The sequence below is a fragment of the Gymnodraco acuticeps genome, unplaced genomic scaffold (genome assembly GCF_902827175.1).
Source record: "Gymnodraco acuticeps unplaced genomic scaffold, fGymAcu1.1, whole genome shotgun sequence".
NCBI lineage: Eukaryota > Metazoa > Chordata > Actinopteri > Perciformes > Bathydraconidae > Gymnodraco > Gymnodraco acuticeps.
In genome coordinates, this window is record NW_022991216.1 from 488,524 (window position 1) to 514,834 (window position 26,311).

A 26,311-nucleotide genomic window follows, 5' to 3' on the forward strand; every position below is an offset into this window, starting at 1 on the left:
AATATCCTCTGAATTCAAAGAGAGGGCATGCATTGATATCACATTCCCCTGTTTGATCCAACTGGCACGGCACACACTTACTTTTACTACTTTTTCACCTAAACTTTATTACATAGCAAACAGTACTTAGATTGAAGGTGAAAGGGTCACACAGTGAAGGCTTTCTGCTTGGACAAGTGTATCTGCACATTTAGATGGACATTTGACTTATTTGTTATTATGAAAAATGTATAAAATAATGAAATTGTCTAATTAACACATTTAAAAACTATTTGGGTGCATATGGGTTTTTGCATATAAAAACATTATTTTGATGAAGATGCAATTAATGTCAAATTACAACATTTGCATAACAATATCATAGTCTTCCCTCTGTTCATCTTAAAATAAGTTTCTCTGGTAAATGGGCTCTGTCATTATCATGCATAAGTAAACTGCAAATATATCATCATCAGTACGCTTATAGGTTCATAATCAAAAATATGTTTGCTCTTCCTCCACAGGTGCCTATGTGACTGTGTATATTTCCACAACCTATTACATAAAGGAATTATCAGCTGCAGCCTCTGTGTTTTATTCTATCTGCAGTGTTACCAGACAACATAACTAACAAGGTATATATACATACTTGTGTCATACCTATCTTATATAGAACGTTCAATTAAATATTGGCCTGAAAATGTTACAAAGGCTGGTGTTTATTACAGTGCCTATAGGGCGACTCCTGTGCTACATTGCACGTTTTATGTCGCATCTTCCTCAGAGTTAAAAGATTGTAGCACTGAAAATACACAAATACAAGATGAACACTTCAAATCAGTTCACTTCTCTATATCTCAAACATGTCTGCATTGTGCACCTGCATGTGCTTTAAAGTAAAACATACTTTCAGTCATGGAGATGTAGAACAAATAAAGCCTCGGATTTACAGTGAAGCAGACGCATGAAGATGACATTAACAGGAAATGTTTGCCAGGATGAATAATGGATATGTATGGCACATTCATTGTATAAGTGCTTGCAAACACTTTGTTTAAGTTGTAGCCTTTAACTATGTTGTTGTTGTTGTTTTTTTAGAACATAAATATAATAACATACATGTATAAACATTTAAATATCTAAATTGTGATCAATCTGGGGCAGCCCAAAACCCACATATGCGCTCAGCTTTACTCCACATATTTTGACTGTCATTGATAAAGTGGAAGAGTTGCCTGCAAAGCTAAACTCAGGGAATGAAAACCCTCCCACCAGTTTGCGCTTTTTGCCTACGTCACTTCCTCCCTCCTCTCTCGCTTCCATCTTGCTCCCCGCATGTGTCTGCTGTTAGTTTACAGGTTAGTGAGGAGCTTTAAATACCTTATTCCCTGCACTGTTTCCCCCCGTTCCGACGGCAAGAGGTAAACGAAAGCCTTTTCTGACTAGATGGCTGAAATCCTCCGGGCTAACGTTACTGACGCAGTTTGTGTGACAAGGCCGTCCACTCAACAGGCTCACAGCTAGCTCAGAAGCTAGCTAAAGTTAGCCTACAAGTTCTCGCATTAAAGCTAAACCACACCTTGTTTCGGGGCAGTAGTTTGCTAAATTAGTCATCTAGTGTTATCTTAAACGTAATTGTCTTTACCTGTGGTGTTTTTGGCTTATTTCTTAGTCCAACGCAGTGTTTTGTTATGTGGCTGTCTTAGCTTGTTGTCCATAATACAGACAACATAGAAGGGGAAGCATTAGCTTTCGAGTGTGTTGGCCTGTGTGTGTCGTTAAAGTAGTCATATCGTCACTTGTTTTCATATTTTTCATCATTTGGATGCGATGTATTTTCGAAGTATTCGCAACATTGCAGATATGGCTAAATGTGAGAGCTCATAACGTTTTTTCATTTGTAGTATTTATATGTTTTAAATGCATGTGATTTACTCTTCATGTTTAGCATGGGTGTTATGAACACGATACAGTAATATTATAAAATGTAGTAGGCCTACATTCGCTGTAGCAATATGATCATTTATTGATTATTTATCTATTATTATTTATTGCAACACCAGTCAAAGTGTCATTGTGGTAGAGAAGTCTAATTTCCATTGCTTTGCAGTCTGACATTTGTACAGCCTGTACTTGTATGGTTTGCTTTGTGTCTTGATGCCTGCTTTTTTGACATATTTTCATCTTACACGTTTATCTTTCTTGATCATGATGTAATATTTACAAAATATTAAATGTGGCGGTAATACTTATGTGAATCATCAAACATCCAAAGTGTGTTAAACTTAGAGGCTGTGAGTATACAGATACACCTAAATAAACTAATGTTATTTATTTTCTTCTTTTTCAGATGAAAGAATCAATTATGAATCAAGAAAAACTAGCTAAACTACAGGCACAAGTCCGCATCGGCGGAAAGGTAAGTGAAACTCAAATATCACAGGTTCATGAAGTAATACATGCTGTGCAAAGCACTGTCTGCTGCTTCTTAATGTGTTCAGTCATGCTTACTTTGAGCTTGGTGCCAAAACGTACAAATGCAGCCTAAAACGTATTGAAACGTAAATGATGTTTGGAGGTTTACTTATACATAATAATAATAATTCCTTACATTTATTATAGCGCCTTTCCAGATGCTCAAAGCGCTTTACAAATACACATTACACATATCATACATGCAATGGTCATGTACTGTGGACAATACCCACAGGAGCAAGTTCAGGTGAAGTGTCTTGCCCAAGGACACAACGGCCTGACGCAGTGGCGGCAGGCGCGGGTTTCGAACTGGAGTTCCCCAGCACCCCCCTTGATCTGATGATCAGATGCACAGACCCGTCCCACATATTGTAGGAGCAAACACAGTAGTGGTGGCTTAAAGCCCACCTCTGCTCCGCGCCGTCCTTTAGATGAGCCTGGTCAGATTTAATAAAAGAAGTTCAAAACACCGGCATAAAAGTTATAACAATAATCTGATTTTAATGGTAAAAAACACAATACGAAATACAGAGTGCCCTGTAACAGAACACTCCGGGCTCCCCGCTCTACTGCCGTGCGATAGAGATATCGGGACCAGCCAGTCAGAAACAGGGGGCATTTTGCATGAAGAAACAACAGTATATATGGACATATTTGGGGCGGAGATCCACTTCTTATCTTCCACCGGACCCAACTCCTTTAATTTCCCAGTGAAGGTTTCACACAAACTATTCTTTCCTAAACAATCAAACATTGTACACAGATATATTGGTGCTTGGGATTATATTGGCCCCAGAAAGAACCTTGAAAAAGAACATGTGTGTGTGTTAGTGAGGGGAAGTGTGTGTGTGCTGATAAGCGGAGGCGTATGTGTGTGTGTTGCTGATATCTGGGTCAGGAAGTGTATGTGTGTGTGTTTGCTGATGGGAGGAAGTGTATGTGTGTGTGCCAGGGTCTCTGGGTCATGGAGTGTAAGTAAGAAGGTTTATATATATATAGGATTACTTTAAATTACTCTTACTGATATGTGATGGGTCCAGGCTCAAGGGCGTATGGCACTCTCAACTCTTTCCAGGACATGTCGGGGCCCTGCCTGCCAGTAGCTTTGCCGATATCTGTGTTGATAGGTAATAGATTAAGAGCGGTGAATCATAGAAACAGGAAGCGCTCAAACGTTTGTGTGAGTGTATCTAATTTAGCAGTGATTCCATGTCAGCCACAGCTTGTTACAAAAAACATGACTGATAGTGTGTTTAACAAACTTAAACTAGCTTTATTAAATGTCAGGTCTTTGGCAGGAAAAACATTTTTAATCAATGATTTTATCACTGAGCACAATCTCGATTTTATGTTTTTAACGGAAACATGGATTAAACAAAATAACAGTGCAGCTGTTCTTATCGAATCAACCCCTCCCAACTTTAGTTTTATGAGTCAGGAAAGAATGCATAAGAAAGGGGGTGGAGTTGCTATTCTGACCTCCTTCTAAATTATGAACCATCCAGATCTCTCAGGTCTTCAGGGACTGGTCAGCTTTCTGTCCCCAGAGTCAGAACTAAACATGGTAAAGCAGCGTTCAGTTATTATGCTCCAAATATCTGGAACAAACTCCCAGAAACCTGCAGGTCCGCTGCAACTCTGACTACTTTTAAATCCAGGCTGAAGACTTTTCTTTTTGTCGCTGCTTTTAATTGAACTATTCATATCTTAGACTGCACTGTAACTTTGATCCATGTACTTTTTTCTTTTAATGTTTAATTTATTAGCTTTTCTTTTTAATGACTGATTTTTAATGCCATTTTCTTAATGTCTTTCGTTTTTTGTAAAGCACTTTGAATTGCCTTGTGTTGAAAAGTGCTATATAAATAAACTTGCCTTGCCTTGCCTTAAAACAGTCCCAAATAATACATGTTCACTTCAATACAGTTCAAGATAATACCGGTTTACTTTAATACAGTTTAGAACAATATCGGTTTGCTTTAATATTCATAATATGTTTGTATGAATGTCCCCACAGGGCAGTGCTCGCAGAAAGAAGAAGGTTGTACACAGAACGGCCACCGCAGATGACAAGAAGCTTCAGTTCTCCTTGAAGAAACTTGGTGTCAACAACATTTCTGGGATTGAGGAGGTAAGCATGACTTTTCGTGCCACTGTGATTTAAGACGACTGTTTCAGGGCTGCCTGTTGTTTAGTTTTTAACAGTGTAACTCTTTGGTCCGTTACAGGTTAACATGTTTACAAATCAAGGAACAGTCATCCACTTCAACAATCCCAAAGTGCAGGCCTCCCTGGCAGCCAACACCTTCACCATCACGGGCCACGCTGAGACCAAGCAGCTGACGGAGATGCTGCCGGGCATCCTGAACCAGCTGGGAGCCGACAGCCTGACGAGCCTCCGGAGACTCGCCGAGGCTCTGCCCAAACAGGGTCAGTAAGCTACTATACTAAAACCTGTACAGGTGATGCAAGATTAGGAACTGTGGTGTAACTGTATTCAAACTCGTTTAACCATCTGGGACTCACTGGGCCATACACAAGTCCAAAAGCCATGCCCTCTTTACACGGTCATAACGTTGCACTGGTTTCGCTAGTGGCATGCCTTTTTCCCTCTCAAACTAGTGAACACTGCTAAACGTCCCTTTTTTCAAACCGCCTTTGTTCCATAAAAGCCATTTAGTTCTGTGTATAAAACAATTGAGTTTAAAAGATGTGAAGAGTCACCCTATTTGCATGTTGGATTTGCTTAGTCTCTGTATGTAAAACATACATTTTTGTTAGTGACCTTTTCTGAATCGAACACTCCTATTTGCTCCATTGGATGTCACACACGGATCCAAACTGTTTGTACACACTTTCAGAGGAGTGTGATGATTCTGGGAATGTACTGCTAAAATGACCATTTCTACGGAGAAACATAAAGGTATACAAATAAAGGTCTTACCGTGGGTCTCGCCGGGTTAAAGAGATTCTTTCCTTTTGGATTCAGTCATGATTGTCTCATTACACGTTACGTGTTAGACGCTTTTATCCAAAGCGACTTACATACTCAATACTGTGGACAACCCCCACAGGAGCACTTTGGGGTGACGTGTCTCAGGGACACAACGACATGCTGACTGCAGTGGGGTTTGAACCTGTGCTCCCCTGATCCCAACGCACAACCCACAGCGCCACACGCCTCCTCGTGTTATGGCCGGTTAAACTGCTCTTCAAGCTTCTAACAGGTATTTTCTGTTCTTGCAGCTTCAGATGGAAGAGCGCCAATTGCAACAGTAGAAGAAGAGGATGAAGATGATGATGTTCCAGGTGAGTGCTTCAATGTCTCATTACACTCATCTGTCCAAGTAACGTTAAAGATGTCTTCAACACGTCTCAAGTAACATGTGGTCCTCTTACATCCTGTGCAGTGTTTTTATGGAGATTCTCCTTCCCCCTTGTCCATAATGGGGAGACACCGTTTTCTTTTCTCTCGCTTAAATAGCCATGGTCCGTTTGTTTTCTTTTGGCTTGTGAAGGGGGTCAAATGAAGGGAATTCATCAATGACTTCAGATTAATGATGGTGCAATGTTTGAATCTCATGTTCATTGTTTATAAGATCTCAAGATTCAGTTTGCTTTTCTTTGTGAGGACAATAGGCCAAACACACGAGGTTGCCATTACTCAAATCTCAGCTTTTCCCAGGACTCCTGTCCCTGTAGCCTGGGCTCTCGCTAATGTAACAAACGATTACACATGTATTCAGCAATAGGAGCCGTCGGGGCCTGATGGCACAGGGTTAACAGCCATCACCATCATGTTGTTATTGGAGTTAAGTTTCCTTTTTGTTCTCCCACTGAAGGAACATGTTTACTCAGACCTTTTGAATTGTTTCCATTTGAACCCTCGACCCTTTGAGCCAAAACGTTGAAAAGGCAGATTTCTCACTTCTCGTGGAGTAATTGAAGCCAACCTTTTGATGCTTTACGCCATCATTTTCACAGCTGCTTTCAGAAGTTGTAAGGGCCTCATCTGTGCAGCACATTGCGGTCGATTTAAGAGAGGGGAAAGATGAGGCAAAAGAAAATTGGATTTCATTGCACCTAGTATCACATTTCAGATAAACACACTGTTCCTGAACTGTGCTCTGGTACCTTTGAGTCTTTGTGAATCTATTTTCCTCTGAATTTGTGTCTTTTCAGACCTGGTGGAGAATTTTGATGAAGCATCCAAGGATGAAGCTAACTAGAGGAAACGGGACTCTGAAGTGTCAGAACTTGACGGGACCATGTGAGGCTCAAGGTGTTTTTTGTTGTCTCTATTAAAGTGGAAGGCTAACAGTTACAGTTATGTCAACTTTTAGCATTCTCTAAAATGTAACTCCTGAACAAAGTACTTGCCTACTCTGAAGTGCAATATTTTTGAGTAATTTTTCTAAATAGTACTCTTAAGTATTAAAACCGGGGGGGTAGCAGTATTAAAGCGTTAAGGCATTTTAGTCCTCATTCCACTTCTTCTTTTCCATCATACTCTCCAAATGCTTGTTGTGCTCTGTGGTCTAGTTAGTGAGAGATTGTGTGTAAAATGTTGTGTTTAAGGCTCCTGCTGTACATCTTTTTCCTCTCTTAATGAAACTTGATCTTTGTGGCCTCGCTGAAACCAACATATCTGGAATAAACATTTGCTACTGTCAAAAGAAAAGTCTGCATTTTCTCTCACATTAAGAAGCACTTGCACAGTTGAAAAACTAAAGTTGCCCTCTTGTAAATTGTCAGCCATTATTATATAACTCTATTTTAAATGAGTACAATGAGAAACGTACTGAGGTACTTTTGAAATAAGATTTAAAAATATTTCTGTGTATAGATCTTACCTATATGATAACATTTATTTCTCTCACACTATAATTCTTTGTATATCAAATATTGTTGTGGCACGTACATATTAAGATACATTATTTGTTTTCCTTTACATGTTATAAGGCACTTTTAACTGTATTATCAAAGTGTTGAAATCAGTGTATATACCTTGCTCCTAGATACAGAAGTTAACTAAGTGTTTTTCCCCATGACTGACAAATGCAGCTTTAACCCTTAGATGCACGAGTGACTGGACCCACACTCTTCCATAAATGGGTCAAAAAGGACCCGTATTAGAATAATGTGTTTTTATGCCATTTGTCATTTTGGTTAACACTAGAAATATTTTATATTTAAGTTTTCACTATTTATAATTTAGACTTTTACATTTTGAAAAAAAAACAAAATTCCATAGAAAATGCATGCGGGTCATTTTTGCCCCACTTATGGAAGCTTGGGGTCGTAATACAAAAACTACAATTTCTTACAATTTGAATGGCATGATATCCAAAACATGTTTTGAGGAATAGCTGGAATATGAAATGATAAAATGTAATTACAAAGATACTCTAAGAAAACCACCTCACCGGGTCAAAAAAGACCCACTTATGCATCTTTGGGTTAAATAACAGCTTAATTTCAGTGACTAAACAGTGGTTTGAGCCTTTAGAGTCGAGACTCTGAATCCGATGTACATCAGTACCGAATGATGGAGGGCAGTACAACTTGTTTCTTTTTGAACCATGTATGTCTGGTATAAAACTGAAGCAGCAACACAACAACATTATTATGGGATGTTTTACCAAGGTGAGTTTTTTTTAAATCACAACACAGCAGACAGCATCACATTATACAAAAACAAGAGACTTACGATGACGTTTTCACATCAAACACACACGTCTATATTATTAAATAAATAAACTCAGGGCAACCAACTCAAACAGCTTGGCTGCATCATAAAAGCACAACAGTATGTTATAATGTATTTTTGATACGTCCACTACGTCCTTAGAGGAGCAAAATGAACCTTTAGAAATGTGCTCACAATGAAGACAGTATGAACAAGAGGCAATTCAACATGTAACATTCATTTCACTTTTCAAAACTGTTCCTTATTACGGTTAATAAGTTAGTTTAAAAAAACAAAAACACTTCCTGGATGATGTCATATCTGATATTAAAAGACTCAAAACAATCATGCTTACTTGAAGCCAAATCAAACCTACACTGCACATCTGGCAGGGTAAAGGATACTAAAAATGGAGTGCAGTGCATGCTGGGTTGATGTGAATAACTCCACACAGCACAGACTTTCATGTCCACTGAATGCACAAAACATTCCTGTTAACGGACAGCCGGGCGTGCTCCATGATTGTCCAGAGCCCAGCGTCCTCCCTTCAGCATTTGTTTTCCTTACTGTCACATTTCATTCTCTGATACCCATCAGTAACTTCAGTAAGTGGGCCTCCATCACCTGTTGAACTAAACAGAGAAACATAAAACAACATTTATCGACGGAGCCGAGTGTCATTTCAAGTGTATACTAAAAAGGTGACTTTATGAAGGAGCAGCAGAAAAATACCAAATTTGACTAACGGCCCGTCCACACACAGGCATGAAAAAAATCTTGATGCTGGGCGTGTCTGAAGCGTGGCCATTTTTTGCGACCAACAACCAATCACATGAATCTCCCGCCCCCGACATACAAAGCAATAGCAATGTTAAAACGAAGTAAACTGGATATAAACTCCCCAAACAGACGAAAACCTACCAGTTTCACCCACTGTCTCTGCCACCTCCCTCCATGCCTGGTTCCTCCGGTTTGTATCCCGGTAAATAGTTCTGGTCGGAAAGAACCGGGTGATTTGCTACCGTAATTTCTCGTTTGAAATATGAGGAAATGAACTGTGGTCTGGCTCTCCCAGCTTACACGCGGTTTGATTGGCTAGCGCTTGTACTGGCGGGATTTGCATAAACGGGATTTGATTGGCTGATGCCAGCTTCGAAAGCATCGGGAGCATCAAAAGTTGAACATTGCTCAACTTTTGATGCTCACGATGCTTGCAAAGCCATGCTCCGCTCCCCACAATGCAGTTCGGCGAAGATTCAAAATCTTCTACGTCACCCCATTAAGTGAATGGGCGAAGCTTTGAAATATTTTTTTCATGCCTGTGTGTGGACGGGCCGTTAGTGTTAAATCAGTGAGTCACGCTTTGGGGTTAACATACCATTCCGGTGGCCCATAGCAACAGCCATGTCCATTGCATTGAATCCAGAGTCCGACTCAATGGTAGGATCAGCACCGCTCTCTGTAAGACATAAAACATTCCAAAACTTGATTATCGGACAAGTGAGGCATAAACATAAAATGTGTCACGTATAGTCTATTAATGGAGCTGGATAAGTTACACCTATGATATTGACCATAGGTGTAACTTTCAGTAAACAGTGCGTACTCACCTAACAAGATTTCAACACAGCGCACATGGTTCCCGTGAACAGCGTACAGCAGAGGGGCTCCTCCATTCTGAAAGCCACAGAGGGAACATCACAACAAGCCACAGGTAACAGCAACCCCCAGCGCTCATTTTCATAGTATAGCTTAGTATTCTTCTTACCCAGTCATATTCATTGACATCAACCCCACAGTCAATGAGCATCTTCACGATATCAGTGTACCCCTTACTGCAGGCCAGGGACAGGGCACTCTCCCTGCCTTTGGCCAGGAGGTTGGGGTCAGCAGCCTACAGCGTAGACGGATACAGGCCAGCGAGTCAATAACATAGGAACAATAAAGAAAGCTGTATCTGATATCATTCAATCAGGCGAGTAGGTTTCCGTACATTTTGGAGCAGAAACTCAACAACAGCGATCTGTCCATGTGCAGCGGCCCACATCAGGGGGGTGAAGCCTTCTTCATCTTGGTGATTGATCACAGTCTCTATTCAAATGAAACATAAAAAGAAAAGTGATTACGTTAATATGTTCATAATCTAACCCGCTATACCTTAGCAGCAGTGACTTAGAACAAACTAATGTAAGATGAAGGCAATGCCAATTATGCCAAATGTGTTCTGGTTCCTGCATCGTAAATATTAAAATGACCTACACTGTTTTACTTATTAAATGTATATCTTTTGTTTTGGGATTGTTTGTCTGACACAAGATGTTAAAAGATTGCTCTGGGAGATTATAGCGGCATTGTTTCCACTATGTTCTTAATCACTTAAAAAGCCCTAAAGAAGATAACAAATGATGAGTATAGTTTAAGATCATTTCACTAACATGACAACCCATATTGGCTGCTTACCTTGTTCAATCCTGCTGGCCAGGAACACCATCTCACCCTGGGCTGCAAGCTGATGAATGGACAAAGCTGGGAGGATTTGTTTAAATTCATTAACATGTTTGACTTCATTCATGTTAAATGTAGTTAACACAACTGTACTACTTACAATGCACCAAAAGAGGTGTGGAAGAAACCTCATTGCCTCTGTGTTTGTTGGTGAGTGTGGTGGACTGTTTGATGGGGGAGAAATGCTTGGTGGTGGAGGGGGTGTACACATGGCGCACTTGTATACCCGGGGAAGGTGAGGTCTGGATGTTGCACTCAGCTGAAAGAGAGGAGACACATTCTTTGGTTAGTTAAAGCCTCGGGGGAAAGTAACTACGTACGTTTTGTAAAATTGTAAGATACTTGTACTTTACTTGAGTATTTCATTGTTTTGCTACTTTGTACTTCTGCTCCACTACAATTCAGATGTAGATCGTGTACTCCACTACATTTATTTAATACCTTTAGTTACGTTACAAATGAATGATGTGAAATATAATCAAGTGTTAAATCAGACTTTAGTTCCACCTGGAGTAAATCCACAAGCTACCCTGCAGAATACAAAGCCATTCAAACTAGCTGCACCTTTACCAGCTTTGAGAACACTTTCATGATCAATCATTATAAAACATATCATATATATTATTCTGAAATGGACCAATCTGCATAATGAGAACTTTTTCTTTTGTTACTTTAAGTAGATACAATACTTGTGTACTTTTACTTGAGGAACATTAGGATTGCAGGACTTTTACTTGTAAGAGAGTATGCTAACACTGGTGCTTCTACTTTTACTACAAGATCTGAGTACTTCTCCCACCTCTGCTCGTACATTAGGCATTATCACAAGATTCATAAAATGGAGTCTTACCTTTGAATAAAACAGAAGCCACCTCCAGATCAGAGTTGACCTGGTCCTGGATGTTCTTGCTGTCCTCCTCGTTGAGCGACTTCACAAATCTTGAGCAGACATTCATGTCAAAGCGGTTGGGCAGGATGAACTTGATGCCCATGGCCACATTTTGGGGGCCTGTGTTAACTGGGCTTGGACCCACCGACTGCTCCGTCTTGATGTTGCTCAAATCCGGCATGACACAGATCCCCTCCATGTCCTCCGCTGTCCCCCCAGAGGCTGACATGTTAACGTTGTCCATTCAGCGAGCTGTCACACTGAGATTATACTGTAGACACTGCACGCCTGAAACCAGAAAATAATATATATTAGAAGACACAATTAGTTACCGTTCACATTACATTAAAACATATCCTTTTTTACCTGCAATTGCATGTGAAAAACCTAATAACTGACTGTTAGCTATCAGTTAGCATGCTAGCTGTTGTTATCGTTGCTTTCAGTTAATAACTTTTAACGAGCTATGGCAAACAAATATGAACATGGACACGCATAACGAAATTAAATAACGTCATTATTTTGTAATTCATAAACGTCTTACTCCACCAGGCATTGTTTTTATTTAAATATCCTCATGCAGCCATCCCTCTTTATTCGGTGTTTTGATATTATCACGACACGCATGCGCAATTGGTCGTCCACTACCGTGTGCATCCACTATTGGCCTCCCTGTCTTTAGTTCCGTTGAGCTGTGTAGCCCTCAGATAGAAAGTAGGCTTTTGCTGAGAAAGAAGACGCTTTTTTTCAGATTCAGCAAAGCCGCTTGTTTATCGTATCATGTGCTTTAACATTGGGAGCAAACTTTAAATAATGGTAGGGATTAGATAGATAAATAATCTAAAAATGGTCAAAACACTACACTAGGTTTAGTGTCTGATATTACACGAACGAAGGTACACAACACTACTTATCTTTCTTGTATATTCTTGTGTGTCACTTTCTGAGTGAGAAGCTTTTTCTTCATTCACAGTGATCAGGAGCAGCCTATGCGGTGGATTAGATACGAATATAAGGTGTAAAAAGTAGGTTGGTGGACAAACATTTTTATTAAGACAAATACTCTTTGAATAGTATGTGTATTATTGAGTTACTTTACCTTTTTGGCCATATAACTGCATTTTAACCTATGGAGGAAGATGATCAGGATGATAAACATTTTAACAAAATAAAATGTAAATTACTTATGATTTGGAAATGTCGATAAATATTGTGAGACCTGAAATTATTTAAATAGCTTGATTTAATTATTGAATTTGATCGTGTATTTATGAGTCTTATCTAGCAGACCAACTATGTAAAAAGTCCCATTTATCTTGTTCAAATAAACTAGTGGCCTGAGATCCCTCATGGTCACCTTATTCTGGAGAAAGGGCTTATATAATAAATGTTCAACAAAGCAGAATAATTATTAATAAATTATTTTAGATCAGTTTACCAAATGAATGATGGAGAATTACAAGTTCCTTCCAGAAGTTCTTAACCCAAAGCCCTGAAATGTTAATCTGATTAAGAGGTTACAGCAAACATTTCCACATAATCTGTCAAATCCCCCCATTGAAAGGCATAAACACAGGATTAGCCTTTTGTTTTTATTGTTGTGCAGTCAGAAGTGAGGAGATCAGGGGGTCACCATGCTTCAGTCACTCTGTGTAAACTATATCCATCCACCTATCCATCCATTCAAATCTAACTTTCTTTCTTTTGTATGTGATTGTCTTGGGCCTACAAAACGGTATATTGGTGATTAGGATTTGCAGTCTAAACAAGTTCAAGCCCCTGGAGTATTTATCCCATTCATTGGTTCTAACTATAAAGTTTAATTATTGAGGCTGGGTATGTATAGCTTTCCTGCGTGATGCTTTATATCAGCAATTTTCCCAAGTGAGGTTAATGTTGTAAATGTTGTTAAAGTCAAGTGATCTCACTATGTGAGGTTCACATTAGCTGAGTCACTTCTCTGTTTTCCCTACTTTTAAAAACCCTCAGAGAAAATAAAAACACAGAAATTGGACAATTCTGTAAGAAGGAAATCTTTCTTCAGTAAAGAACAAAGACACATTCAGAAACACATGCTTTGCATGCTAGCTAGGCATGTGTTGCAAAATTAAAATCATTCACTCTCTGAATTGTTATGATTAGTGTGTTTGAGAGGTCAAACAGAGCTTTGGAGGCTCAGTTTGTTTGTTTGTTCAAGTGAAATGACCAAACAGCAATCCCTAAGCTGTTATTCTTGGACTGAGTGGAATGTCTTTTTAGGGGGCTGATTGAAACTGTCTCATTGCAGTTTTCTTGGGATTACAGCAGGCACTGGGAAAAGAGATACATATGGTTGCTCTGCTGCCTCTTGTTATTACTGTTTACTTGATTGTCCTTTGAGTCTCCTAATGATGAGGCTCATGCATACTGCTGTGATGACACCAAGGGCAATACAAAGCTGCAGTTGCAATGAGGACGTTGGTTTCAAGACCAAGATCACATGCAACTCTGATCTCAGCTGCTTTCTTATGACAGCATGAGATTAATTCCACTGTGTTCTGCTCCTGCCATCTACAGGACACCTGGATCACATGCACTGCAAATCATGAGCAGAACATACACCAGGTCATGTTTCACATCTGTGAACATCAATTTGTGGTGCATATTGTATTTTATTTAAAGGTGACATGTCATGCTTTTCCGGTTAGTACCCGTCTCCTTGTGTGTTATGAAGGTTTTTATGCATGTAAACGGTGTGCAGAGTAAAAACCCTCAAAGTACACCATGTAGGGAGTAAAACTCTAACACAGAAAATACCTCCCCAAAACGCCTCGTTGGAGATACGTCACTGTCCATTTGATTCTTCCGGGTACATCATGATGTCATGTCGTCCCCGGAACGAAATGGACCAATCCGTGGAGCCGTTACGTTACGTCCGCGGAGCCGTTACGTTTAGCCCCCGCTGATTGGTCCAAATTGACCAATCCACGGACTTCATCACACACTCAGTGCAGGCAGCTCTGCTGATCTCTCGTCCCTGGCTGCAGGCTGATAACAGACAGTTGGGATCGCGGCAAAATTCTCTCTGCAGACCCATTCTCTCTGCAGACCCTGGGGGCAAGAGCTGCAACGAGCTGCAACGAGCTGCAACGAGCCGTTTAGTGGAGAGAGTCACATTAGTGACATTTATGATGATGTGTTATCAGGAAGACCTCCACATGATGGCAGTATTGTTACTTAATTCACATTTTATTTGCTGATGTATTTTTGCCAACAGATGGCAGCCCAGTCACTTGCTGTGCTACACGTATGAAGAGATGTGACCCAGTCCCAAATGGCCTATAATCCTCTCATCTCCCCAATTAAACAAGACAACACTGTGCGGGGGGAACAGTACAATTATCTCACACTGCTGACTGTGCTTAAAGTAAGGCAGCACTGTGGTCAGCTGTGACCTCATTTTACACATTTAATCTGTTGCTCATTATAAATCAGTGGGATAAATCTGAGAGCAGGAAGGGTGGGAAAGTCTTCCCCTCTCTTCCTGTTGCTGTCATATACATGTTTGTGATTACAATCCAAAAGAGACCTGCTCTGAGATTTCCATCCAACATAAGAGCACAAGGAGTAACTGTCATGCAAAGTGAGCAGATATGAAACAGGGTATTCTTCTACTCTACTCTTTAACCTTTACTCAATTAAGCACTTTCAGTTATGATGACACATATCTATAGTCTCAGATCTATATATTTTATAGGTTACAAAAATCCCAGAATACTTGGTGATGAATGTGATGAATGCTTCTCAATTTCCCTGTTTAGTACCACAGTCACATTTACATTTAAGTGATTCAATCAGTAAAAAGGTAGCCTATATGTAAATGCTAATGCTAACCACCACAAACACAAACTATTGGTCAAATCAGTCCAAGTAAGAAAGTATAGGCTTTACCTTGTATGAAATATAAATATACGAAATAACAACCTATTGTTAATTTTTCAATGCTTGAGTAAATGTAGTTCACCTAGTACATTTCCACAACTGCAAAAAAAGTGACAGTATTTGCATACTGTAGGCCTACAGAGGGCGACAAATTAACATAGGTGAAAGTGACGTTACTCAAGCTCATCTCTGATTGGAGGAAATTGAAATTACAACTGACCCGTGCACAGCATGATAAACATATCATAATAAAGTATGAAATGTCGCTTTAAACTCAGTCTATATAGTAGACATAGCATGTAAGGGGACACACATAAACACATATAACGCTCATAGGAACGTTTGTGCCCCCTGACAGACTTCAGTCCTGCAGCCCGGTGTGTGTGGGGGGGGGGGGGGAGGCGGGACCACAGGACAGCCTCACACAACTCTGCGACACCTGCAAACAAACTGTCAACAGACTGAAGAGAAGGGACGGAGAAAGCTGGAGCAGACCGTAATGCGGAATAAGGGTGCGAAAGGTGCTTATTAAGCAAATAACCAAACAGAAAAACAACTTGTATAAAAAGTTGCGCGATTTGAGTTCTCTACGGATCGCACCGAGGGCTGAGAAGAGACGACAGCAGGTAATGATTCATCTTCAGCTGACACAATCTGCGTAAAATAGTTTTACATCAACAACTGCGCTTTGATATTATGATGGTTTTTCAAATTTGCACAAGTTGACTTCGGCTATAAAACTATCAAATGTTGTTGCGTTCATAGGTAAACCGTAAAAACAACGTGGTGAGTTCAATGCCTCACTGTTACTGACTCTTTGTCCATGTTGTGGTCGTGCAGTCTGTTTTATTATTGCTTTGATGCATTTACTGGCTGTATTTGATTGTGTGCTGGAGTTTCACTCCCCGGTGAAAGCAGTAGAGTCATTGTTCCTGAAGGATATGTTAGAGTGCTGATAATGTGTGGGCTATTTATCTAAATCCTGTTTTCACTTCTTTCTGGGATAGGCGACCTGTCCATGCAGTGGCTTAGCATTTAGGTTATTTACAAAAAAAGTTTCTGTTTTTCATTGTTTACCTTATATCCATTTGTTTTAATATATGCCAAAATGTGGTCTGAAAAAAAGTTTCAACATCTTTTTTTTAATCACAAAAAGTTACTGTGACATTCTTTCACACACACATACGGGTATTGGGCCCGGTATCCGCCGTTTTACGCGAGGTGCAAGCAGGCCAAGGGTTTAGCCGTACACCGTCTAGGTGTTGCTAAGCTTCCTGTACTGAATATCATAGTCTATTGCCTTAATCAATATCTAGTCAACTCTAAAATACCACATATATGCAATGGCATGATAATATTATTGTGACAAGTGGGGTATTCACCTGGTGTTTCCAGAAATTAGACGTAGATGCAGCCAAAATCGACGCAGTCTGTAAGGGCAATCCGACAACCCACACAGCTCTAGTTTACGCTGGTAACGACCTAGAGCACACCCCTCAAGACCAGAGATGTAATCCGAAGACATGCAGCGATTTCTTCGGTCGTTAATTCTGAAAAAAAACCTAGTGCGCTCTGCCTGGCTACATTAGCTAGCTGTTTATATTAGCACTTCCAGGATATTTGCACCTCCAAGAAAATGGCGTATTTATATATATATATATATATATATATATATATGGCGCGTGTTGCATTGTGGGTAGCTCGTGACGTCACTGTGTGTGAAAGAATTACTCAGTGAGTCCACATACCAAATGATAACATGTACCACATTAAAGTTTAGTAGCCTACCTAAAGGCTGAAAGCAGAAAAGTGCTCCTATTAATACAGCCTATAACAGATTGCAGCTTGTCATGTGAGAGGAATTGGATTATTCAATCATGCATCCCCTGAATTTTTTTTTTACGGGACAACAGGATCAGCTGGCTCACGTCTGAAAATATTTGCATCACATAAAGATGTCTAAATGAGTTTCCCAAATGCGTTGTGACAGTGTTCGTTCTCTTGTTATATGTAATCTCTTTTCTCACGCTCTGTCCTGGTTGAGTGTGTGGCCACCAGCCAGGTCAGGTTTCTTATTCAGCACATTGTCAGAGGACATGTCAGAGGCTGAAGACGGCCTCAGGACAATGACCAACACAAATTCTGCGCAGACGAGAACAACTGGACATCAGGATTGGAGATTCTTTATCTCTGTGTGTTCCTCCTGTTCTTTGGCTACCTGATCACATGGTTATTTTTTACTAATAGATGATTCAGAGTGTGTTATTGAGCTCTAGAACGTTACATCAAGATGGATCTTGATCCTTTTTCTGTGTTGAATCAGCTTATGTCTTTAAACCTTGCATAAACACTAGCATACCAGAATATTCACGTATGTTGATGTTATAGGGCGCAACCTGCCAACCTAGGACAATGTGTATTCTATCATATGAAACGTAAACCCTCTCTAGTTCCAAATTACAATCATTTAGCCCCATTGATATGAGCAGGATTAAAAGCAGGAGATAGACGCCCAGGCCTGTGGCATTCACTTCTATTGATACGATACAATATCAGAGGGATAGTGATATTATTGTTAGGTACACCCTAAGGACACCAGTTAGTTTAAAGTGACTTTACTTGTTGTTAACCCCGTGGATACTGTTCTTGATTTTTGTCTTTTGTGTCACTATAGTTTTTTTTAATGAAGTAACCTTCAGTTCAACCGAGGTTTAGAGGATTTTAGGTTATTGTACTTTGGACACATTTAAAGTGTATACACCAAGTGTCAAAATGAAAAATCGTGGGATATTTTATTGTATTTCATATGTTGAATAAGGGGTTGCATTGAGAATATTGGGGAAAGTGTTGAAATAGGTACTTGATTGTTTTCAATGTGTTGACATCATCTCTGCCTATCTCTGAACAAGGTAACACCATGGTGGAACATCGTTTTCATCTAGCATTGCTAGCATAGTTGCTTTGGCTGAACAATTTAAGAAAAAGTGATGACTACAGATTCTGATGACCACTGAGCTGCAGAATTAAAACAGTTTTGGCTTGTCTGAGCGGCACCAGCTCATGCTAATGAGTGTCTAGACACAGTGCAGCCTGCAGAGCTGACACCACTGTGCAGCTTTGAAGTCATGCACTATTCAAGCTGAGAGTGAAGTCACAGCGGGTCCGGTGTGGGCTGACCATACACTTACTTTTTTTTCCTCCACTGCTGCATCCTGCATGAGTGTGACGCTGTTGTTATTGTAGCTTCTCCCGTACAGGTTAACCCAATCACCTAAAGGCTTTAAAGGGGCCCTATTCTGTCCTAGTTTAGTGATTGTCTGGCTAAATCACAAAGTTCACGACGCTCCGCCCCTTTCTGAAACGCCTATATTGTAATCTTTTTCTGTAACATCAAAATATGAACCTGAAAATGAGCATAATGTGTCCTCTTTAAGAAGAGGATCATATATAAAAGTGTACACATTGTTCACCAGAAAATGCCCTCAGATTAATTGACTGTTTCATAAACATGATAAGTGCTCATGGTTTGACACACATTTTTACTTTCCCTGAATGAATAACAAACAATTTCAATAAAATAAATGTCATGATTTATTAACTTTGAATGGTTCGTTTTTTCTTATCCTGACATTACAGTAACATGCCAATTTCCTCCCTAGGCTTCTGGTGGATGGAGTTAAAATGGACGTGAAGAGAAGAGAGGTGCCTCTATATGTAAGTGCTCATATATTTTTGCTCCATTCTGTAAGTGTCTGATGTGTTGGTGGTCTATTTGGATATTTTTAGGGTGTGGTTGAGTGAGTACATGAACTCTGAATAGCAGTCTGCCATATTTAGACCCCACTCTGTGTTTTCCCACCAGAATTAGAGCACTCTAGTTTTTTCCTCCCACCTCTCTCTCAGTCCTGACTCCCCCTCTGTGCTGGGGTTGACTAGCAAGCCTTGTGTCGCAGATGAAACTTAAGCCAGGAGGGTTTCAGTCCCCGGGGAAGCCAGGCCTTACACAGCCTGCTCACCGAATGACAAGGCCCTCTACGCTTCGTAGTGAACAAGGGAAAGAATATCCCCTATTTGTAGTGGGTTTTCCTGGAAGGAGTGCACCAACCAGTGTGTTAATTGAATAAATACACATTTTCCATTTGAAAACACTGGTCAGGGTGCACAGTATGCAGGTGTGTTTGGATTATTGTTTGACATAATAGAACTCTGTTTCTTTGTGGTACTTTATTGCTTCCATCTGTCTTTCTATTACTCGTCAATCCTCCATTTCTCTCAGTCTCTTGCCCTTATTCTCCTGTGTGTGTGTGTGGAAGTCTGGGTGGGCCATTCACTGAAGCGTTGCCAGATTTTTGGTAAGCAGAGTGTCTGCTTGTTTTGCTGTGTCACCAGTTTCAGAGGATTAAGTGGTTGGGGGGGGGGGGCTCGCTCCAAAACCTTTGCCTTCCCTCGCTCATAGAGGCTGATTGAGGTCCGGTCTAAAAACCCAGGCATGTGAATCATTATGGGCTCTACCACTCTCGCATACACCTCTCCATTAGGAGGAAGTGGCGTCTCCACCCTCTAAGGTCACAGCTCAACATGCACAAACTCACTGCTGAATGAGATCCAGATTTCAATGCCAGGCTTTGTGCAGGCGAGCCAATCCACACTGCTGTTCTATAAAAGCTGTTATTGTAACACCCTTAGTGAAGTGTTATAGTGCACCATACATACAACATAGTGTCAGGCCCATAGCAGGTACTGTTCCACCAGATCAATGGATAAATGGCTGCATTGAGTTGCAGGCAGGAAGTGGGAGTTCCTGTCTTGGACGAAGTTTTATTGAGCTCCAGTGTAGTGATTTTGTGCGTCCATGTGCTTATGTGTGAGTAAAATGAATCAAGAAGACTCAAGTCACTGAAATGTGAGAAGTTCACATCAGATGTAAGAGAGAAATATCCCCAAAAACTAATTCATCTAGCCAACAGCTCTATGACATTGTCAGACTGTTAGTGGGTCCACCATTTTTGCTTCAGACTGAAATACTTCAATAACTATCTAAGGGATCACATTGGAATTTTGTACAGGCAATTATGGTCCCCAGAGGATGTTTCCTACTGATTTTAGTAATAGCCTGACTTTTCCTTCAGTGTCACCACAAGGTATAGGCTACATTTCTTGAACAACTATTGGATGGATTTACATTTTGTTCAAACCTTCATGGTCTCTCAACTTTGTTTTTTTGGCAGGTAAATTGTTTTGCACAGAAGTTTATAAGAATAAATCTTTAATTTATCTGTCGATTAGCCAACTTTGCACTGCCAAATAAATGACATTCTCTAAGCCAGGGGTTCCCCGATTGGGGGTCGCAAGATGATTCCAAAATTAAAATTGAAAATAAAAAAAAAAAAAAATTTCTTTTAAACATTTTTTTTATTATTAATAATAACGTGTGCATAGACATTTTTCAGGAGCGGACTGGCCATCTGTATAATTTCCCCGCAGCGAGGCTCCCCCCGTTGACAATCCATTAGCGCAGTGTTTCTCAAACGTTTTCATACCAAGGACACTTAACCAATAAAAAACCACTCACAGACCACCTAACTCCACACATATCAAAAAACAATAGGCCTGCTTACCACTCCAGCAGTACAAAACAGCCTAATAATGACAGCTTCACCTTCTCTACTGTATATCGCCTCATTCACACAATAAATCAACAATATAAATACAACTACAGATTATATAAGCATTTAGTTCAAATGCGATTTAAAATGCTCACAGGTTTTACACCTCTTATGAAATGTAGACTACATTTATTACGAAGTTTATGTCCGAGCCAACAGACTCACAGATCGTAGGCTACTGAGAGATATGCAAAATACACTGCATGTAGTAAGGTTCAAGGTTCTTTATTTGTCAAACGAACATAGCTACAGTGTAGTTAGTCGATGAAAATCTTGTGTCACAGGCTTCTCCAACAGTGCAACACAAAACACAGATAAACAGACAAATATAGTGCAAGTAAATAGTAAATACAAGAAGAAAATAGTTTAAAAAAGTGAAATAGTGCAATAAGAGTCTATATGCAAGTCATTGAAATATGATATATTAGGTAAATAGATAAATATCTTTTAAGTAGCAGCCAGATGAATATTGTGGACGTTGTTTCAACAGTTCAGGTGTTTAACAGTCGTATTGCCTGTGGGATGAAACTGTCCCTGAGTCTGGTGGATTTAGTAGGCCTACGACACAAACTCTGCTGTGGATTTTCAAAACAAAATATAGTAAAACTATGGTTGCAGGCCCAAGTTTAACTCTCTGAGGCCTGCATGGTCTGCCTACAAAACAAAAATATGCAGCCCCAACAACAGCCTCTGATCATCAACAGACTTCATGCAATGCTTCATCAGATACATAGATAATAATCTCTGTCAATCTCTCGTTGACAGGGGGTCGCCAGTCTGGCACTGTTATTTTGGGGGTGGCGGACTGAAAAGTTTGGGAACCCCTGCCCTGAGCTGTGCTTTAGTGAATTTTAGCATGCTAACACACTAAACATAAATGATTACCATGTAAGACATTGCACCTGATAAACATAAACACCGTGGCACTGTTAACAGCAGCATGCTAGCATGTAGACGTTAGCATTTTTCTCAAATTACTTCTATTTCCAATACAGTCTTTTAAATCTTGCTTCTTTTACAGCAGCTGTTATCTCAACACAGCACAACTGCATGTTCACAAAATGGAGGCAGATTAGCCCTATCCTTCTTGTGCCATATTTATTCAATTGCCCGTATGGTCCGATGGTGACAGTAATCTCACAGTGCTCTTTGAACGAGGGGGTATCTCTGTGTCATGGTTTATGATTTTGTTTGCCTTTAAGTGCTGAGGTGGTTGTGTTTGCCATGCTTTTCACATGTCAAACAAACAAAACCTCACCCTGCCTTAGACGTTTGAGAAGCCAGTCCATCATAATAGAAGAAAAATACTTGAACAAATAGACGTGCTCTCAGTTTTCTCCAATATTGCAGACCTGAAATAGACGTAATAATGATTAATGTCAGTAACAGCTTGCACAAACTCCAGGCACTTCTTAGTATTTTTACTGAGTCTGTTCTTGGCAGCCCTATTCTTAGAAATGTTTGCGGCACCACGCCAGCTTTACTGACAGATCTTTCTGATGTGAAGATTAGTTATTAGTATCTCATTTTCACAGCAGATTAAATCCGAGGTATGTGTCCCAGCTGAGTATGAGAACAGGCCTGCAGTACAGTTAAAGCTGTCACCCTCAAGGCTCCAATCAGCTTCCGGTCCATTGAGTTTCTTTAAGCTTAGATGTACGTCCTTAATGTGTCACTTCGGCACTGTGTGACGTAGAAATACTTAAATATTTTCCCTTTGAATTATTCTTAGAATTCGAAAAGTCATTACCTGAGATGTCAGCTGGTTGGAACAAAGACTAACGGTTCAAATCAATAATAATATATAGTGACTGTGTGGGGATTTCAACACATTTCATTGACACAACGTAATTTGTGTCCGTTTCTAAACTGAAATACTATACTGTTAAAATGGCCAATAATTAAAACAAAAAAACAACCTCTGTCCGTGCTGACGTCAGGCTGTTTTCTCACTCAGGTCAGCCCTGTTATTGGAGCTGTTTTTGTTGTTGCAGTGTTGTTGCTCCCCTGACGTCACCTGCGTGTTACACTCAGGAGATCACAGCAAAGAGCTCCAAAGCTGATGACTGCTGGTTTCCTGGAGACGACAGGCAGCAGATCCCACGTTGTTTTCCCCCACTGAAAGGACAATAACATGGGGATTATAAACACTGGTGGATTTCTAGTGAAAACAAATATTAATATGCACCAGGCATTATGTCATATTATGGTAATCTTGCATATTCTTACTAAAGCATACACGTCCAGACAATAAATACTGAGTACGACAGATTAAACAGTAAAAGACAAATAAAGTATTAAAAATAACACTCCCATTAACATATATTTATTGAATTACCACCAGACAAAGTGATTTTTGTCGATAACATAAATATGTTATGGAAGCATTATCTCTGCAGTCTATTTCTCTTTTTCTCCATACGTTAAGGCTAGCTGACACAGCACCCCCACCTTTTCAGATTGGTATCAAGCTACTATTGCCTATGCGATAGACCTCCTCATGTTCCATCATTTACACATTACATCTGACCTGAGAACTGCCCATATGAGAGGCATGAGGTGAAACTACAAGTTGTTGAATATTTCATTGTTACTGGATCAGCTCATGATAAAGCCCCACAGCAAAGGGCATATCACATCAGTCGTTTTTATTATCACCAGCCTTCCTCCTTCCCTTTTCCCCAAGGCACAGGAGATGAAGTTAGGATCAAGCAAACCCTGTCTGATCAGATTGTACCTGTGTGAACAATATCGTCTGAGGCTGCTGCAGATGGTTGGGACAATAAAGTTGAAACTTCAGCCTCATTGTAGGGGTGGAAACAAAAACAAAAGATATACAAAAATAAACGTACACATGTTTCTGTGTTTTTCAACGCATTAAATCTACTAACTGGAAGACAATTTTCCAAAACATAAAGCAGCGGACATAGACAATTGATAAATCTCCTGGGATATTTTATAATAATACTTGTAATGGGTACAGGACACACATGTGATGGTTATTTAATAAATTTAATGAAATTCAATGTGAGCCTTGCGTCTTGCTAGCCGTGTAAGAAATCAAAAAGGTTGCACAAACCACAGGCCAACATCTTATCTTTTAGTTTGCTGGAATAATTATCAGCAATATCCTTAACAGTGTAAAGTGGTTGCTAAGTGGTGGTAGTGCTACTAACCACTAAGTGCACGCAGCAAGCTGAGAAACTGGAGGCTGAGTCAGACTTCTTTTATCAGTCTAAACTAACAGCCTGCCAACACAGGAGGTCAGTTTCAGTTCTACCTCTGAATCACCACCGACCGGACTCCAGAAGAAACTCTGGAAAGCTCCCAGATTGTTGGGTTAAGGCAAATAAAAAGGAGAGTGACTTAAGTTTGAAAGGCCCAAACTAAAATGTAGACTTTTGATATTATTGTTTGGTTAGTCAGGGTGAAGATGGAAGATGGTCTCTATGAGGTTGTGCAGAGAAATCTTTCCCCTGTACAGTAATGGTGTTAACAAAAGTCATTTTGAAAATTAGTCCTGTATCTGTGTCCTTTAGCAGGCAGCTACTATCCAACCCAGTCTCATGGCATTTCGTGTTCACCAACACGATTTTAAAAGCAATGTATTTCTACTGGTAATGTGTTTCGTGCCTGCAGCACGTCTTTTTCTCCGGTCGGGTCGTGGAAGACCGGAAGCTGTGTGGTTCATAAAAACATGTTCTTACTCAATATCAAGCCACAATTATTGCTTTTATTTTAAATCGTATAATGTCGGACTTTTGTTGCCGTCTGTGAGGAAAATAAATGGGGCTCAGAGCCTCAGGATACTGAAATCTGTATTTTTAAAATCTTTTTTTCCTTCTAATTTGTTATTCTTTTCAAAATAACACACTGTTATTTACTCACCAATAACACACAATTATCCTTGCTTTTATTTATTGGTTTAATTCCATAATCTCGGGCTTTTTTGGCGTCCGTCAGGAACTGAATTTCAAAATAAAAATAACCGGAAACAGACATAGGCATTTCGAGCGATTACCCAAGATCCTCAGCTATGGTTTAAGCTCGCTGATTGGATGTTTTAGCCGCAATGCATGCTGGGACTTGGTGTTTATATGATATGAAATCCGGAAAACATTTTAAAATAATAAAATAATACTTAATTCCGAGTGTTCTTGCTTTTCTCTTTGAAAGTCATCACATAACGGCATTGTAATACACGGTTCGGCTGCATTACATATTACAGATCTACCGTAGTTCTTTATTTATAGAGCCCTGATGAGAAGACCTTTGAACAAACTGTGAAAATGCCGCCGAAACTGAATACTTGACGTGGATCATAAATATATTCAACAATTAAACAACATCTTCAATTTGGCTTCACACAATACGTCTCCTTGCAGTATCAACACTAATTCGGCTGACTTTTACATTTGATCTAATTCATAGATAGGTTATATTTACACCATAACGGTGCACAGCTGATATAAAAGGACTTGTAGTTTTTAAAAATATTACTGATTTTCTTTGAATATAAGAATGTAAATACTTAGTCTGAAATAGTATAGCAATATGCTGTAAAATTATGTGAAAGCATGAATAAAACTACACATCTTCAGATGTTGTACATACATAAGTGTCCTACACTAATAATCCAAAGTTATTATGGCTGTGTGTACCTTGTGTGCACCGCCTAGTGGTTAAAGCACGTTATTGAATTATTGTTTTTATGTGTTATATTTGATTAAAAAAATATGAAGAGTACATACTTTCATCGGGGGAAAGTAGAAGGTCTGTGATAGAAATATAGAATATAACAAATCAAGAAGATACTATAAGTGATCTCTACAATAAAACAGTTTAGTGCAGGATGCACAAAGATATTAATAGGAGGAGGTGCAAAACAGAAAAACAAATTAACCTTTATTTAAACATTAAATAACAGGTTACGGTCTTCTTTTAAATAAGAAAAAAACGTTGGGGGTATCTATCTACAGATAAATATTAAGCCTGACAAAGTACTTAACGTCTAATATATTGCTTTCCTGCAATGTTAACTATGTTGAAGCACTTATTTTAACTGATATTATACATATTAATTATACTCTCATGTATGTATAGAATAAGAAATGTGCAGAATGACAGTTTAAGGGTGGAGGTACACACATATTGATAGATGTCTTGTAATGCGCTGTTGAGGAACCT

General features: G+C 39.6%; 3 protein-coding genes across 9 annotated transcripts in view; 2 read left to right on the plus strand and 1 right to left on the minus strand.

Annotated features, from left to right (window-relative positions):
* The first annotated feature begins 1,248 nt into the window (after positions 1 to 1,248).
* On the plus strand, positions 1,249 to 7,135 carry btf3 (basic transcription factor 3). 2 transcript variants are annotated; one of them, XM_034239047.1, is made up of 6 exons: positions 1,249 to 1,337; positions 2,330 to 2,398; positions 4,472 to 4,585; positions 4,683 to 4,884; positions 5,701 to 5,763; positions 6,637 to 7,135. In XM_034239047.1, the coding sequence occupies exons 2-6, from the start codon at positions 2,330 to 2,332 to the stop codon at positions 6,681 to 6,683; spliced, it is 495 nt and encodes a 164-aa protein (XP_034094938.1). In that variant the 5' UTR covers positions 1,249 to 1,337; the 3' UTR covers positions 6,684 to 7,135. The 2 variants fall into 2 exon arrangements, with proteins under 2 accessions (XP_034094938.1, XP_034094939.1); XM_034239048.1 differs by having other exon boundaries at positions 1,287 to 1,400.
* Positions 7,136 to 8,022: 887 nt separating this feature from the next.
* On the minus strand, positions 8,023 to 12,216 carry ankra2 (ankyrin repeat, family A (RFXANK-like), 2). Of its 3 annotated transcripts, none has more exons than XM_034238972.1 (9): positions 12,087 to 12,176; positions 11,499 to 11,825; positions 10,749 to 10,907; positions 10,604 to 10,669; positions 10,137 to 10,234; positions 9,912 to 10,037; positions 9,754 to 9,820; positions 9,522 to 9,602; positions 8,023 to 8,775 (listed from the first exon to the last, which is right to left on the minus strand). In XM_034238972.1, exons 2-9 carry the CDS (start codon positions 11,779 to 11,781, stop codon positions 8,720 to 8,722), a joined length of 936 nt encoding a protein of 311 aa, XP_034094863.1. In that variant the 5' UTR covers positions 11,782 to 11,825; positions 12,087 to 12,176; the 3' UTR covers positions 8,023 to 8,719. The 3 variants fall into 3 exon arrangements, with proteins under 3 accessions (XP_034094863.1, XP_034094862.1, XP_034094861.1); XM_034238971.1 differs by having other exon boundaries at positions 11,904 to 12,122; XM_034238970.1 differs by having other exon boundaries at positions 8,027 to 8,775; positions 12,082 to 12,216.
* A 3,665-nt stretch (positions 12,217 to 15,881) lies between these two features.
* Positions 15,882 to 26,311, plus strand: part of arhgef28a (Rho guanine nucleotide exchange factor (GEF) 28a) — a 62,512-nt gene continuing 52,082 nt past the window's right edge. For all 4 annotated transcript variants that reach the window (XM_034238836.1, XM_034238838.1, XM_034238837.1 and 1 more), the window contains exons 1-2: positions 15,882 to 16,084; positions 19,118 to 19,172. In XM_034238836.1, coding sequence (XP_034094727.1) covers positions 19,140 to 19,172 — 33 coding nt within the window. In that variant the 5' untranslated portion in view covers positions 15,882 to 16,084; positions 19,118 to 19,139. The remainder of the gene's footprint in view (positions 16,085 to 19,117; positions 19,173 to 26,311) is intronic.